Source organism: Lepidochelys olivacea (genome assembly GCF_965140295.1).
Source record: "Lepidochelys olivacea isolate rLepOli2 genome assembly, chromosome: 7".
Classification (NCBI taxonomy): domain Eukaryota; kingdom Metazoa; phylum Chordata; order Testudines; family Cheloniidae; genus Lepidochelys; species Lepidochelys olivacea.
Window position 1 is genome coordinate 18,589,634 of NC_140417.1, and position 14,165 is coordinate 18,603,798.

The following is a 14,165-nucleotide window of genomic DNA, read 5'->3' on the forward strand; positions in this document are numbered from 1 at the left end:
TCCCTGAACCTTCACTGCAGCTAAAGCACTTTTCCATGGCCCAACCACAGAACTAGACTCAACCTGAGCAGAGCCTTTACTCAAGGTGACAGTTTAATTAGCTTATCCCATATTCCCCCCACCCCACCCCCTTTTTTTTTTTTAAATTGAGTGTCTCTGCTGTCCCAGGTTCTGTCTAAAATGGTACAAGAAAAGTGACTTCCAGGGCATTTCTGATCCAAAGAGAAGCAATCAATACCAAAGATTTTGTGAGAGCAGACACTCTTAGGAAATTCCCTGTCCAAGCTGGATGATCCAAGAGAGATTAATACTCGAGGGGTATGTTTTACACAGCCACAGCAGTGGACCTCAGTTGTCTCAGGTTACCAAGGCTTCCACTAGCACTCCAAAAACAGCCCAAGCCGCAACATCTACACCGCTAATTTTAGCGCAGTAATGCAAGCCCCATGAGCTCGAGTCTGTCGATCCAAGCCAGGAGGCTCATTGCCGCAGGCTCCGTAGATGTACCCTAAATGAACTGCCTGATGTTCAGGTGCTTAGTCAAATGGTGAACCTTGCTGAAGTTTGCGTATCACGCTGAAACACACAGGCTGCACGCAGCTGGTCAATATTTTTTGTTCAAACGCTTTTCAGTGACTACTGGCCAGATTTCAAACATGGAAATACTGCAGAAAACATTTTGATTTTCTCAAAGTTTTCCATTCTTTGAAGAAAATATTATTTTATTCTTTATTTATCATCATTTGCGGTGGTCAGTGTTTGTTGTTTTGGTTTTGCTTAAGGAGGGGGCTGATTTAAATTAAATTTTTTTAAAAATTTAAAAATAAAGGAATTTTTTAATCCAAACAAGATGACAATGACGAATGATCTGTATTGAAACCCAGTGGAACAAAACCCTCTCAGCAAATTTCAAAATGTTCATTAATAAAAAATATTTCAACCAGCTGTAACAGAGAGGTTTTAATGGATGTAATCATACCTGCATCCCTTTATAACTGGGGCACACCAGTGAATTGTGACCCTCTAGAATCAGAATTCCTTTTCTGTCCATTTCCTTGGCATGTGCATTTGAGAAAGGTTTCCATGTAAACTCTCATCTCCCAGCTGAGCAAAAGTGACAGGCAGCCTCTCATATGTTAAGGAAGGAAGACGCTCTCATATCACATAAACAGTGAGTTATATGGCACTGCAGCCTTCCGGGGCATTCAAAGGCCCTATGACATGTGCAATGCCACCTGCTGCAAAAAGTCACTCAGAATAGTTTAGCATGAGCCAAGGGAAATCAAACAGGCTTTCTGTTTTACTGCAGTAGAGAGTCCAGAGAGACTTCTTGGCTGAGTCAACCTTTCTGCCTTAGTAAGCTCGTGGGCCAGAACAGTAAGTACAAGGCTTGATCATTTTACAGCATTTTGTTTTTGAGTGGTTTTCAGATGTAGACGTTTTCCCAACCCATTTAAGTTGAGAGAGACATTATATAGCACACATTTATTGGACAGAAAAAAGGAAGACATTTAGTATACATGTACCATCAGCAGCACTTGCTGTAAAAGAAAGGTAGGATAGAGGAGAAGAAAAGCTATAAAACCGTTTTTTTTAAAAGAGGGGGATAAGGAAGAAGAAAAGGAAACACTAAGAAAAGGAACCAGAAAATTAACCACTGATGTATGCTAGGAATCACTCCCAAAGGCTCTTATAATTCTGCTAACTGGCCCCAGTTCAGCAAGGTACTTAAGTGCATGCCTAACTTTTAAGAACGTAAGTAGTCACCTTAACTCCTGTGGGAATATTCATGTGTTTAAGGTTAAGCATACACGTACCTACCTTTTTGAATTGGGACCTTGGGCCAGATCCAATGCCCATTCACGCCTATGGGCTTCAGCGGGGGCTGGATCAAGCCTTTTGCGGCCTTGCTTGCGACTGTCTTTGTAAGAGGCAGCCTGTGTCAGGTGCGTGAATGCTAGAACCGTGCAAAATTCAGCACTTTCATTTTGTGAAACTGTTAGTGAAAATCGCTTCCATTGTGTGGGATGCTTGCACACATACACCCTCTGCGTCACAGACTTTGCTGTATGTAACATTTTGACAGGAATAGTCATTTTATACAACAAAAATATGAGGCAATGAATTTTCTAAGCCTACTGACACAAGCCTATGTCGCTGAAAAAATGAGCATACCTTCGACACATCTTACTAGAAACAGGCCAATTTGAATGTCACCCACCCCTAGGTGTAACCCATTTCTTCAGGTTCTGCTGAATCTTTAGCATTTTTGTACACTAACATTGAGGGGAAAGATTAGACATGAGCAGTAAAGGCCCTGATTAAGCAAAGCACTTAAACGTGTGCTTATCATTAAGCAAGTGAATACTCCTATTAGAATATTCACATACTTCGACAGGTGCTTTGTGACTAGGGCTGAAGTCTATAAATTCTGGATATTTCTTTTGTAAAATAAAACTAAGAGCAAGCATTTTACGCACAAATGCACACCAAGCTCCCCTGTCATTTCTAAAACTGCAGGTTCATCCCACCAGTTGCCCTTTCCCTCAAGGGCACTAAGAGAGTCCATCACTTGGCAATACATATTCACTGCAACCAGGAGATACTGGGAGAAATATAATTAAGTCTGGGAAATCAGAGTTTTTTCCCCCTGGGTCCATTAGTTTGAGAAGAGCAGGGTGGAATGTTTTGAGAAGAAAAACAATCAACCTGAACCTTCACCCTGAAATTCAAACCCAAAAACTTTGTAAGGTTCAAGGTATCTGAAACAACCCCACCCCCACCATTCACGACCCTCAGCACTTTCCAGATTTGTTTGGGATGTGAAATGCAAATGGTCAAATACCATGAGAAAGACTGGTCTCTTGAGGCTGTTTGAGCCCAATTTTTGCAGACAGAAGAGGTTCGGAAGAGGTTTTGATGCTTATCTGTACTGATGGGCTTATCTACCGCTACTTCTCTGTTTAATGGAGGATACGGTCTTGCAGCTGCAAAATCTAAGGAACCTATCTATGTCTCACTGCTGGTACTTACTTATAGTAGATATCAAATCTTGAAACCTTTCCTTAGGAAAGAGTGGGTTTTCCAGTCCTCGGAAATAGAGCTTTAAGACCCCAGCAACCGAATTAATATCACGTTCATTTTGATCGTCAGCGAGAGGGTCTTCACCTGAAGACACAAAAGATTTATTTCCAGCATTCTTTCCTAGCTGAATTAGGCAGCAAGTACCACTCAGCTAACTAGAATTGGAAAACCAAAAGCTCTGCATTGATAAAAAAAAAAAGCAACACATGCAATGGCAACACTATGTAGTTTCCCAGCAAGTCAATGGCTTAATAAGATATTGTGTTAAGCAGCATCATGCCGAGACATTCTATAGTCCAGCCTATGGTAATCAGGGGAATGCCGGTAATTGTCACAGTGTGGGTTTTAAAACATTCCTGAAGGTTAGTGGTGTTATTTGGTTCTTTTTCATAGTTTTCAGCCCAATACGTCTTTTGCATTCAGTGTGTCAGACAACTCAAGGTAGAAAGACACAGTGGTACGGGACAGCATCAAAAGATGGGACCTGCTGGATGATGCAATCATGTCCCAGTTCACCTGTGTTACACTGAAATCAATGGAATAGTATTGGCCAGCTCAACAAGTGCATTGTATGGTGATAAATCTGTAGGTGGAGATTTTCAAAGGTGCCTAAGGATTTGGATGCCCAGTTCCTATTAAAATGAATGGTAATTAGGCAACCAAGTCCCCTGGTTGGCTTGGAAAACCCCAGCTGGAACCTTCAATGGTGGTCATGTGCTCACAACCTTCCCCAGCCACCAACAGCTATTTTAAAGTATTTATGGAGTCATGGATTCTATGGCCCAAATTGACCATCTAATCTGACCTCCTGTCTAACATAGGCCATACAATTTCACCCAGATCAATTTTTATATAAATATAAGGCCCAATCCTGCAACCCTTACATGTCTGGGTGTTTTTGACCAGGCGGAGGCTCATGGTTATTCATTTTTAATAAACTATGTCATCTGGAGGTCAATTTTACATTTACTCCCTGTGTTATGAGTTAAGATGAGCCTTTGCGAAGTTTGTCAGTCTTTTCCCTATGTATAAGAGTGATAAAGGATAGCTAACGTACACAATTTTGCATTGGCCCCATCAAGCACAGAGGGACAAGAAGAGGTCCTCATCATCCCCGTTTTCTGTTATCCAGGAAATGGTATGCTGTCTAAAGGCCATTAGGGTGTGATTTTCTAAAGCCCTTAGGGGAGGAGTTAGGTATTTTAAAATCCACCCTTAATCTCTGCCTCCTTGATGGACAGGAGGAGAGGTCCCAGAAATCACACTCTTAGCTGCATCAATGTTCCTTGGCAGGTCCACAAGCTACTCACATACCTCTTTCAAATGAATTCTTGATGTCATTGACTTCAACCTGAGATCCAGGAACTCTAAAAATACCCTGTTGCTGAAGACCTGGAAGGAAGGAAGGAAGGAAGAGAGATTTGTTCCAGTGTGTTGAAATCAACATCAAAATGTGGAATTTCAGTTGTTTTGTTCTGCTATTTTGCTGGAATCTGGTGGGGGTTAATATGCCAAATTCCACAGAATCTGGTAAAGAACAATACCCGGGGAAAGTAAAAGCAGATGGACCCACCCATTACCCCCAAATTATTAGAGAGATTAAAAAAAAGTCAGAACCAACTCTCATGCTCCAGAAAGCCTACATTTCGCCCGTAGAAAGAAACATTGCAGAAGTCTGTATTTTCCACACTGGGCAACACACAGCATTATACAGACATGGTCATTAAACCTTTTAATTAAACCATGATGTTAAACCTTCCTGCCCTGGCTTGACAAAATCTCAACCAGAAAACAGCCCCATGGGTTCCCCTCAACCGCCACCTTCCCTAGTAACACAAACACTTGCAATGAAAAAAGAATTTGAAGTGGGGGCAGGTGCGATCTGAAAGACGAGAGGCAAAACTGACAGGTAAAGGGCAGCCCAAAGCCAGCGTGCAGTGACTTATACAAACTGCACTGTGTCCGACTTGAAACATGCCAGCCAAAGCATCCCCCAAGGAGCCTCCACTGGTTTTTGGTTTTGCTGCTAAAGAAATTGATGAGCTCTGCATGGGCTACATTTGTCTCTTTGTGGAAGAAAGGGAGAGGCAGGGGATACCATATTAAGATTTTATTTCTGCTTTGCCTTTTCTATTCCAACCCCCCCTAGATCAAATACTGCAACCGGCTCCCATTGAATCAAGGTCCAAGTGAACAATTTAACCCCAAGTAAACCCATATAGGGCCCATATATTTGTCATTTATACAATATTACATCACAGTTTATATCATTATAACTCACATCTATACAATTGGTCAAGGCAGCTGGCTCCTCTATTATCTTTCATCATTAACTTCAAATACTTGATTTCTTTTACACAACAGCCTTCATTGTAGCTATCAGCAAATGAGGAATTTGCTTACCATATAAATTGATGTATCGGATGCAGCTTTCAACTACAAGTGGGATAGCCTGTCCTGAATCCTAAAAAAAAATTTAATTCAATAAAGAATTAAGAGCTTATTAGCTTGCTGACAACAACATATTGGAAGCTTATTCAAGTAAAGATTGCAAAAACTCAGGTTTGAAGATGAGTGCCATTGAGTTTAGTAAGAGAATAAGCAAGAAAAGGAGGTGCTAAAACATCAAGCCATCAAACAGTGCTGAGTACACTTGTGTGAAGTCAATCATTCATGGAAAAGGACTCTATTAATGTGGGCGAAAAGCTAATTCTCCTTATATGGCTGACTGAAAAGCAAAACGTAAGGGACAAATGCAACTGGATCACAGCTACTCAGTTTCAAAGACGTCATTATAAGTCAGATCAAGATTTGCATTTTACCTGTCTGATAAAACAGGCTTCTGGTTACAGAATTTAAAGAATATTTTAGTCTAAAAAAAAAAAAAAAAAAAAAAAAGCCGTTGTCACAAAAGTGACAAAAAAAATGCGTGAAATGCATTAACTATGGACCTAAATAGGGGCCTCACGCTAAAATGAACTTTGGCTTTTGTTCTCGTATTTAAGCCACTTCTCAGAGGGCCCCAATAGACTTGGGGGAGGTTTGCAGGTAGGCTGGGCTTTAGAAGTGGACATTTTTACAGTAGGGATACAAATGCATCCCTCACGTCGATTTAGTTGGGTTTCGGAAAGGAGGCCCTCTAGTAAATACCTGGTTCCTTGTTCGAGCATTCCTTCTTCCTCTGATAACATAAAAAAGCAGCAGAGCAGGAGAAAAAGAAAAGATTAAGCAAGAATAAGATCAGTTAAAGTAAGCATATCTTCTGGAGGCCATGAAAGCTCAAATGCAATGGCAGCTTAGAAAGATCCAGTTCAAGCCCCCAACTTCCCTCCACCCTCACCCCCCAAAACCTGCTTAGTATGCAGTGTCTGAGCCTCAGTGATTGTCAAGAATTCAGAAGCCTCTTGCCAGATTTGTGCCATTCCTCCTCCTTCTACCTTTCCACTACTGAACTGCCCAGTCCCTCCCACCCATCCCTGTATTCAAAGTGGGCTTCTATTTTTTATCCACATCCCACAGGTGTTCAGAGGGAAGTGTGGTGCCCTGGCTTCTCAAAAAGAAGGGAACAGAGAATTCCTGGGAACAGAAAACCCTTGTGTTCAAGGCATCTGTTAATCACTAACTGCCCTGGGTTTGCTAGGAACTTCCATAATTGTCTATTATGGGGGGTTTTATGCAGACACATCTGGTACCAGCCTTTGTCAGGCACAAGGTTCAGGACTAGATGGACTGTGGGTCTGATCTGGTGCAGAAATCCCTAGGATTGTAAATACGTGAACAATGGTTTCCCACAGGACTCTTCTTATTATGTAGGACACTACTCCTTTCAGATAGGTTTCCAGTGCAGCTAATTACTCCAGAACAATATTTAACAGGCTGGACTTTAATCAATATTGCCTTTTTAAAAATCAATTTAAGAATGGAAAAATTACAAGTATTAAAAGATTAACAGCTTTGTATGTCTGGACTGTATATTATTTGTGACAATGCGCTTCCCAATTTAAAAACACTGCCTTTAGGTTTATGGCTGCACTAAAATAGCATAATAGAATAATCTAAAACAGGGATGGAAAAGGCCCATTAGTTCGTCTAATCCAGGCTTTTCCAAGTGCTGTTCACTACCATATTTTCTCTCATGCTCTTTCCAGTCTCGGTTGAAACGTCTGCAGCAAAGGAGCTCTCATCCCTTCATAAACAGAATGTACTGCAGGATTAGATTTTGGAGGATCAGCAGTTAGACAATTAGATTAACCCTTGGGGAATACAGGGGAAAGACTTTGAAGGCCTCTTCAAAGATCTGTACTATTATTCTTATACTACAGGGTTTATTAGGACTGAATGGGCCAAGTGGATCCTGAGTTATATGCATAATCAAGAGTCACATTCTGCTCCTAGCTTCACTGGTATCAACCAAATTAATCTGGATTGATACCGCTGTAATTTAAAAACAATTTGATCCAAAAAATTATCAGAGATGTACACTGTGCCAACTGCCAGAGCAAGTTAGATCTTTCTAAAGAGTGTCACAGGCCACTGAGCCAAAGCCACTAGGGCTCTTCGAGAAACAGTTTGCTCCTGTAATGGAAGAGTAATAAAAGGGAGACGTTGACAGTCTTCTCCCATGTGTTGCTTATAGTTTTTGTTTTCTACAGTCCCCAGTTCACAAAGCATTTAAGCACACGACTGAAAGTAAGCACCAGCTTGAGTGCTTTGCTGAATAAGGATGGACTGCTGATGCAGGGTCTATGGTGACACAAGGGCATTACTTCTATGAGAGCCGTTCTTCCATTCCCCAGCCTGTGTTAGAGTAAAACACCTTACAAGGGGAGGCTCATCCGCTCTGCCAGTGCTGGATTTGACTGGAGGGCATCAGAACCTATCCATATTGGCATTGACTCTAACTGACTAGTTTTTGTTTTGTTTTTGGGGGGAGAGTTAAGAAAAGCATAGAATATGTAATCCTCCCATTCAGCCCCCTCTAAACAAAACATTTCAGCAGAAGTCTGCTTTGCTAACATACTCTACAACAGGGAGAAGATTTGTGAGAGTTTATGAATCATTTTCTCTCCGCCTGCAGCCATGAAAACAGGAGATGAAATGTTCCGATTTTTTTTAAAGTTTCTAATCAGACATTGCTCAGGGAATCCTCCTCAAAGGACAGTATTTTCTTGTGAGGTTGCTTCACCCCTGCTCAACACTCCTCTTAAAAATAAAAATCTAGGTGTTTTTATAATATATATAGCTGCCTTTTGTGCTATCTTTCCTTCCCCAGATACAAAGGGCCCCGAACAGTGGAACACCAGGATCTTTGGGGATTTTCTTTATTTTTTGCTGCTTGATCTTCTGCAATTCTCTTTCTATGACAGGTGGGAGTGATGCTGTTTACTTCCAGGGTGTTCATATAACAGCAACTTATAAAGCCAGCACAGCTATGCCTGTTGTGATAAGATATGGCACATTGCAATTAACCTGCTGACAGGCAAGAATGACATGGTGACTCCACACTGTACCACAAGGGTCATTACCATTATCTCATCCCTCTCAGTTGGTGTGGACAGTAGCGTGACAAGTAATGTAATGAATGCACCATGGGTGAAAACAGATATGGATGGAAATCTTCACTGAGGCAGAGAGCATACTAGCCATGTTAACAGTGTGCACAGTGGATAGGAAGGACCAGGTCCAAAAGAGGAAATGAGTTAGCAATTAGGATAGAAAAACCACCATTACATTCATAGCGTTCATAGACTCTCACTGTCAGCCAGCAAGTACCTTAATGAACGTTTCCATATTGCCGTTAAAGAGTTTATGATTATAGACTGAGAGAGGCCTAGGTCTCCTCATTTTCTGTGGTTTAGGGGGAAGACATGGGGGCCTGGGAGAAATGGAACAAAAGAAATCAAAACACCAACATAAATACATTGACAGGGAAAGATCTCAAAGGCTGTGGCGGGGGGGGGGGGATGGGGAACCCTCTATAAAGACTAGTGCATTGGCTCTAAACAGATGCTGTAGCTATTCCCCCGCTGGCATCTTCCTACCAAGCTTGATGCTGCATCTCCACTTACTGAGAGTTACTTAAATCAAGGCACTGAGACCTTTATTGATTATGCCCACATTGTATGGGAATCCACACTTGATTATTTCAAAGCCCTAGCTAAGCGTCTGGAGGGGGAGATCCTTGTGTGTGCTGACAGATCTTGGATGTATGGCCAACCGGTCACCTCCATGCCAGAAAATAATACAGCTGCTTAATATTTCTGGTCAAGATATTGTCTATTACCTCTGTTAAGCTGTGGTTTGTTTTTCACTTTGTGAGATGACATGTATCACAGTCCTGGCTTGGCATTTGGGCTAGAAGCAGGGATAACATTTTTACAAAAGTAAAGGCCAGTGTTGGTCCTGTGCTAGGTTTTTAACATTTTCCTGCCACTTATGCCAGTTCATCACACTGTCTTGCTGAGAGAGCTCTCAGAGCGGCTGAGAAGTTCAATCCAATCCCCCAATTACACCAATGCTAACCTACGGAAAACACTCAGGGCAAAACTGTTTATTCCCAAACAGATCTCATCCTAGTGCTGGGAACTCAGCAATTAGGAGGAAAGTGATGGCACCTCCAAAGAACCAACAGCTAACTTTTATTTGTAATATTACAGTTACAAATATTCATAGGGACATTGTCTAGGCTGGGGAGCTTAGGACCAAAATTTGCAAATAGCTGTAAGAAAAAAAAATGCAGGTCCAAATTCCTGGGTTTTGTCATTTTCTTTCCTTCAAAATTTATGCTTCAATGTAGTTTTTAAATTTTGAAGTCAGGACAACCTCCAGCCACCCCATGCAACCCTGCAGAGGCCAGCACTCATGCACAACATAGCCGTAACAAGCTGAAGCGCACAACCCAGCCTCTATACAACCCTTTGGCAACAAACCAAATTGAGTATGGAATGGTGTGTGGGGGGAAAATGATTAAAAAACCCCATATTTAGGGCTCTGTCTTTGTCGCAATGAATTCCCTTTGCTTCAAATTCCCAGTGGGTTTTTCTATACAGTGAGATTTGTTTTAAAATAAATCACAAAAAGTACCGTAGTTCAAGTCGACAATGGTCAAGTAAAGAGAGTGTCCGATAGACAGCAGGGAAGTGTCAGGACATCCTAAGGGGCCGGTATATGAAGGAGGAATCTGAAGTGAAGCAACTATTGGGCCTGATTCTGGTCTCACACTTACTATTACTGCTGGAATCACAGTAGTGCTTACAGACCCCAACAGAGAGCAGCACCCATTATTCCAGGCACTGTATATACACAGAGTAAAAGACAGTCCCTGACCTGAAAACTTACTAGTCAAAAATATACAAAGGGCGAGACAGGAAACAGAGGCACATAAAAGTGACTCACCCAAGTCACAGAGCAGAGAACTTACAACAGGACCCAGGTCTCCTGAGTCCCAGGCAAGTGCCCCATTCACTGGACCACGCTGCCTCTTACACCAGGGCAGTTATGAGCAACTCCATGAAGACAATACAGTTACGTAGGAGCGGAATTGGGCCCACTGCCTTTATAGTTGGAATGGCTGGCAAGTGATGCTAGCTTCTGCCCTGTGAGCTGCTGGTGTTTGGACATGATTTTCAGAGGCAATGAGCTCCTGCAGCCCCATCTGACTTCACTGGAGATTGTGCTCAACACTCCTGGACATGTAGCCCATGAAAGCACAGGAGGATTATTTCAGTGCCTTGGGTAGAAATTTAGCCAGTTGGTTCTCATTGACATTATTCAGAACGTGACTATATCTTCTAAAATTCAAGTCTACAGAACTCAAATATCTAGACCGTGAAAGAGAAAAATGACATGAAGTCCTACTGTCGTGATTCCACTCTACCTTCATCCTCAAGGCCACAAAATGTTATGGAAATTTGTATTGTAACACATCACAGTAGGGGATTTTAATGAGTCTGGCTAAAATCAGTGCAAAGGGCCTTCCTGCAAAAGTTCTCAGAGACTTGAGCTGAACTGACAAGAACAATTTACAAACAACTCTATCTGTTAAAAGGTGACAGAGTCATGAGCCACTGACACATAAATCAGGTGCCTTCAATTAAAAGAAACAATTTGACTCCAGGCACTTTTGCTGCTTATAGCCATTCCTTCAACTGACAATTCAGAAGTAGAAATCATTACAGTGCAGTGAAGAGCCCATCCGATTCTCAGTTAGATGACTGTGATATAAACCAAAGAGACCGAGGTTTGTTGCTCTATGATTTCCTCTAGCTGGATGAGGCCCTGAAGGAAAAAGATTGTGGCATTCTGGCCTCCAGCTGGATTTAGTCGGAAGGCCATTCTGACAGTGCCTATAGTGCTACATCAGAGGAGGAGGAGATTTTTCTCATTTGTTTGTTTATGTGATACACAAGTAAATTCAGGGACAAAAACAACAAAAGAAGCAGAGTGCTGTGTTGTCATCCCTCACTCATCACTCATTGTTATTCGTTCCCCTGATTATTTTGGCCTGTGATACTGTCCCAGTCCCTTCCACCCCAGATAAGGAAGCTCCTTAAGAGCAAAGTCTAGGTACAGTTTTTGATCTTCCTTTAGTTACTCTGGTGGCCCTTCACCAATCAATCAGTCCTTTACTAAAAGCACCTTTTCATCCAAAGGATCACAAAGCACCACTGAAATGCAATCCCGTCTGGGCTGGAACATGGCATCAGTAGAGACAATGCTCTACACAACAATTGGCTTTATCGCTCTGCCTGCAATCAGCCAACTATGGCTCCAACTAGGACCAGTAAGTAGGTGATCAGTGGCTCCTGGGGTAGCTGATAGCCTTGGAAGAACCCGGGAAGGATCTGGAAGCATGACTCTTGAAGAATCTGCTATCCAGGGCCTGCAACAAGTGGGTGAGCAGGCAGTTGAGCAGATGCCTCTTGCCTCCATTGGATGTTGGGAGATATGCAGATTAGGAAGTTGAGCCATGTACCTCTTACACAGCAGGGCAAACCCAGATAACCCTGATGTAAGGATTCCTCAAATTCACAGAGCTTCCTGTCTCCGCCATGGGTTATTCCTGCCTAGGGGAGAAAGGAATCTCTGTGTTCTCGTGTGATTGGCCCCGGCCACCTCTGTTTAGAATCCTGGTCAGTTCTCAGCCTTGCTGACGTTCTAAGGCATGTTAATTCCAGCAGTATGCCTCCATTTCCGAATAGCTTGCTGAAGAGAGAGCTCCACAGAGCACTAGTGGAGCTGTTTTCCTGTCTGGAAATGCAGTCACAGCAGCCAGCATGTTTCAGCGTTTATAAGATCAAATGTTTCTGCTGGTATTGAAAACTTTATGAAAAACCGAAACAGGGCTATAAACAGATGATGAGGGGTTTCTACTAGCTGTGGAGAGGGGTTTGGCAGCATCACTGACGCACATCCTATTGTTATAAATCCTACAAATTCATAGCAAGCTGCTAAAGCTGAGCTCAATGGCTGTGTGTACCAAGCAGTCGGAAAATGCAATAGTAAAGGCCCCTCCCTCCTACATCTACTCTCAGCTCCATCAATTGCTTCATTTGGATGGGTTTCAGAGTAGCAGCCATGTTAGTCTGTATTCGCAAAAAGAGAAGAAGGACTTGTGGCACCTTAGAGACTAACCAATTTATTTGGATGGGGAAGTACCAGTGTTTTTCATACCACCAGTTACAAGGGCTGGATCTGGGTGGTCACCCCAGTGTCACCTGGAGTCCCATGCAGCATGTCATGCCCTTGCTTGAACAGTGGATCGACTGGGAGGGGCTGGAGACAGGGTTGGGAGGTTGACACCCATGTGTTGTGCAGTCCTAAGGCTAGCTATGAATACAGCACAACTTCAGATACGTTTATCGAGACACTGCAATGCACCGTGCTGACACAGCACTTCCAGGCACTTCAGAGCTAGTCAGATGGAAATTACACTGCAGCAAAACAAGGGCCTGTTTGTCATCATTCTAATTAATCCACTTAGACAATGCAGCAGAGGAGCAGGCCGCTGATGTGGGGAGCTGGGTTTCAGCCTCTCCCCTGTCACAGGGCATAGCCCAGCACAGGGCAGCTGGAGGATACAGCTACATTTGAAACCCAGTGTGCTGTGTCAATAACTAATGAATCAAACCACATTTTCCCTGAGTCTCGTCCCTCGGAAAAAGTGAGCCAGCCCCCTCCCCAAGCGGGTAAAGCAGACGAAACCCTTCTTACCTGGTTGTGCCACATTCAGCTCTTTCACCTAGAAAGAAAAATTGCACATGAATTTCCATCTCATTTTCACATCAGTGCCTAGAATGTGGGTTGTTTTTACACACACACACGATATTTAAGCTGTCAGTTCTGTATGGTACAGAAGATTTCTAGCTTGTTGCTATGTTACCCCACTAACAACTCCTCCACTGAAAGAAGTTTTACAAGTCAAGGGCCCTAACCTGTGAGTGACGGAGTCCCCTCACCATCCACTGATGTCAATGGCTTATTTGCAGGACTGAGTCTCGAGATAGTATTTTGTGTCTTCTTGCCTCTCATAAAAACCAACCAGGTCCTCAGGTGGTGTAAATCAGTGCAGGTCCATTGCTACCAGTGCAATTACACTGATTTACACCAGCCGAGGATCTGACCCTTGTGTCTGATTATTATACCAAACCAAATAGGAAAGCAGTATCTTGATAAGGACTGTTGCCCCTGGGGAGTGAGCTAAGATTATCCCACTGCCTCATGGAGGGCCACTAATAGCATCTTAATACAGCGAAGTATTCAGTAGCTCAGCTTTTCCTAAGAGATAAAAGACCATCTAATCATATCCAGGCAGACTCTATTCTGGCTGTCAATATTCTTATTCCCTTCATGTATTTATAGTCCTCAGATTTTATATAAATGGCAGCATATCACTGATAAGATCTATTCATTTTTATAAGTTTATGTCATTCCACAGATAAATTGTAAACTAATTTCGCATGCTGTTTGTGCCTTTCTGCGAAGGCCTGGAAAGCTGATTTCTTCTTTATTTCGAATGGCACATAAAAGAAAACGTTCAAGTTCACATTCCTGCTACAATGTTGCCAGGGATCAGACCTCAA

The 14,165-nt window shown here is 42.5% G+C and overlaps 1 protein-coding gene across 2 annotated transcripts in view; it reads right to left on the reverse strand.

Moving 5' to 3' along the window:
• SRGAP3 (SLIT-ROBO Rho GTPase activating protein 3) overlaps window positions 1-14,165 on the reverse strand; it is a 223,298-nt gene that overhangs the window by 18,546 nt on the left and 190,587 nt on the right. Inside the window, exons 11-15 of one of the 2 annotated variants that reach the window (XM_084632856.1) lie at window positions 13,297-13,324; window positions 6,235-6,265; window positions 5,488-5,548; window positions 4,399-4,476; window positions 3,034-3,168 (exon numbers count right to left, since the gene is read on the reverse strand). In XM_084632856.1, coding sequence (XP_084488982.1) covers window positions 3,034-3,168; window positions 4,399-4,476; window positions 5,488-5,548; window positions 6,235-6,265; window positions 13,297-13,324 — 333 coding nt within the window. Of the gene's footprint in view, window positions 1-3,033; window positions 3,169-4,398; window positions 4,477-5,487; window positions 5,549-6,234; window positions 6,266-8,856; window positions 8,960-13,296; window positions 13,325-14,165 lie in introns of both variants that reach the window. The other variant, XM_084632855.1, reaches the window with a different exon arrangement.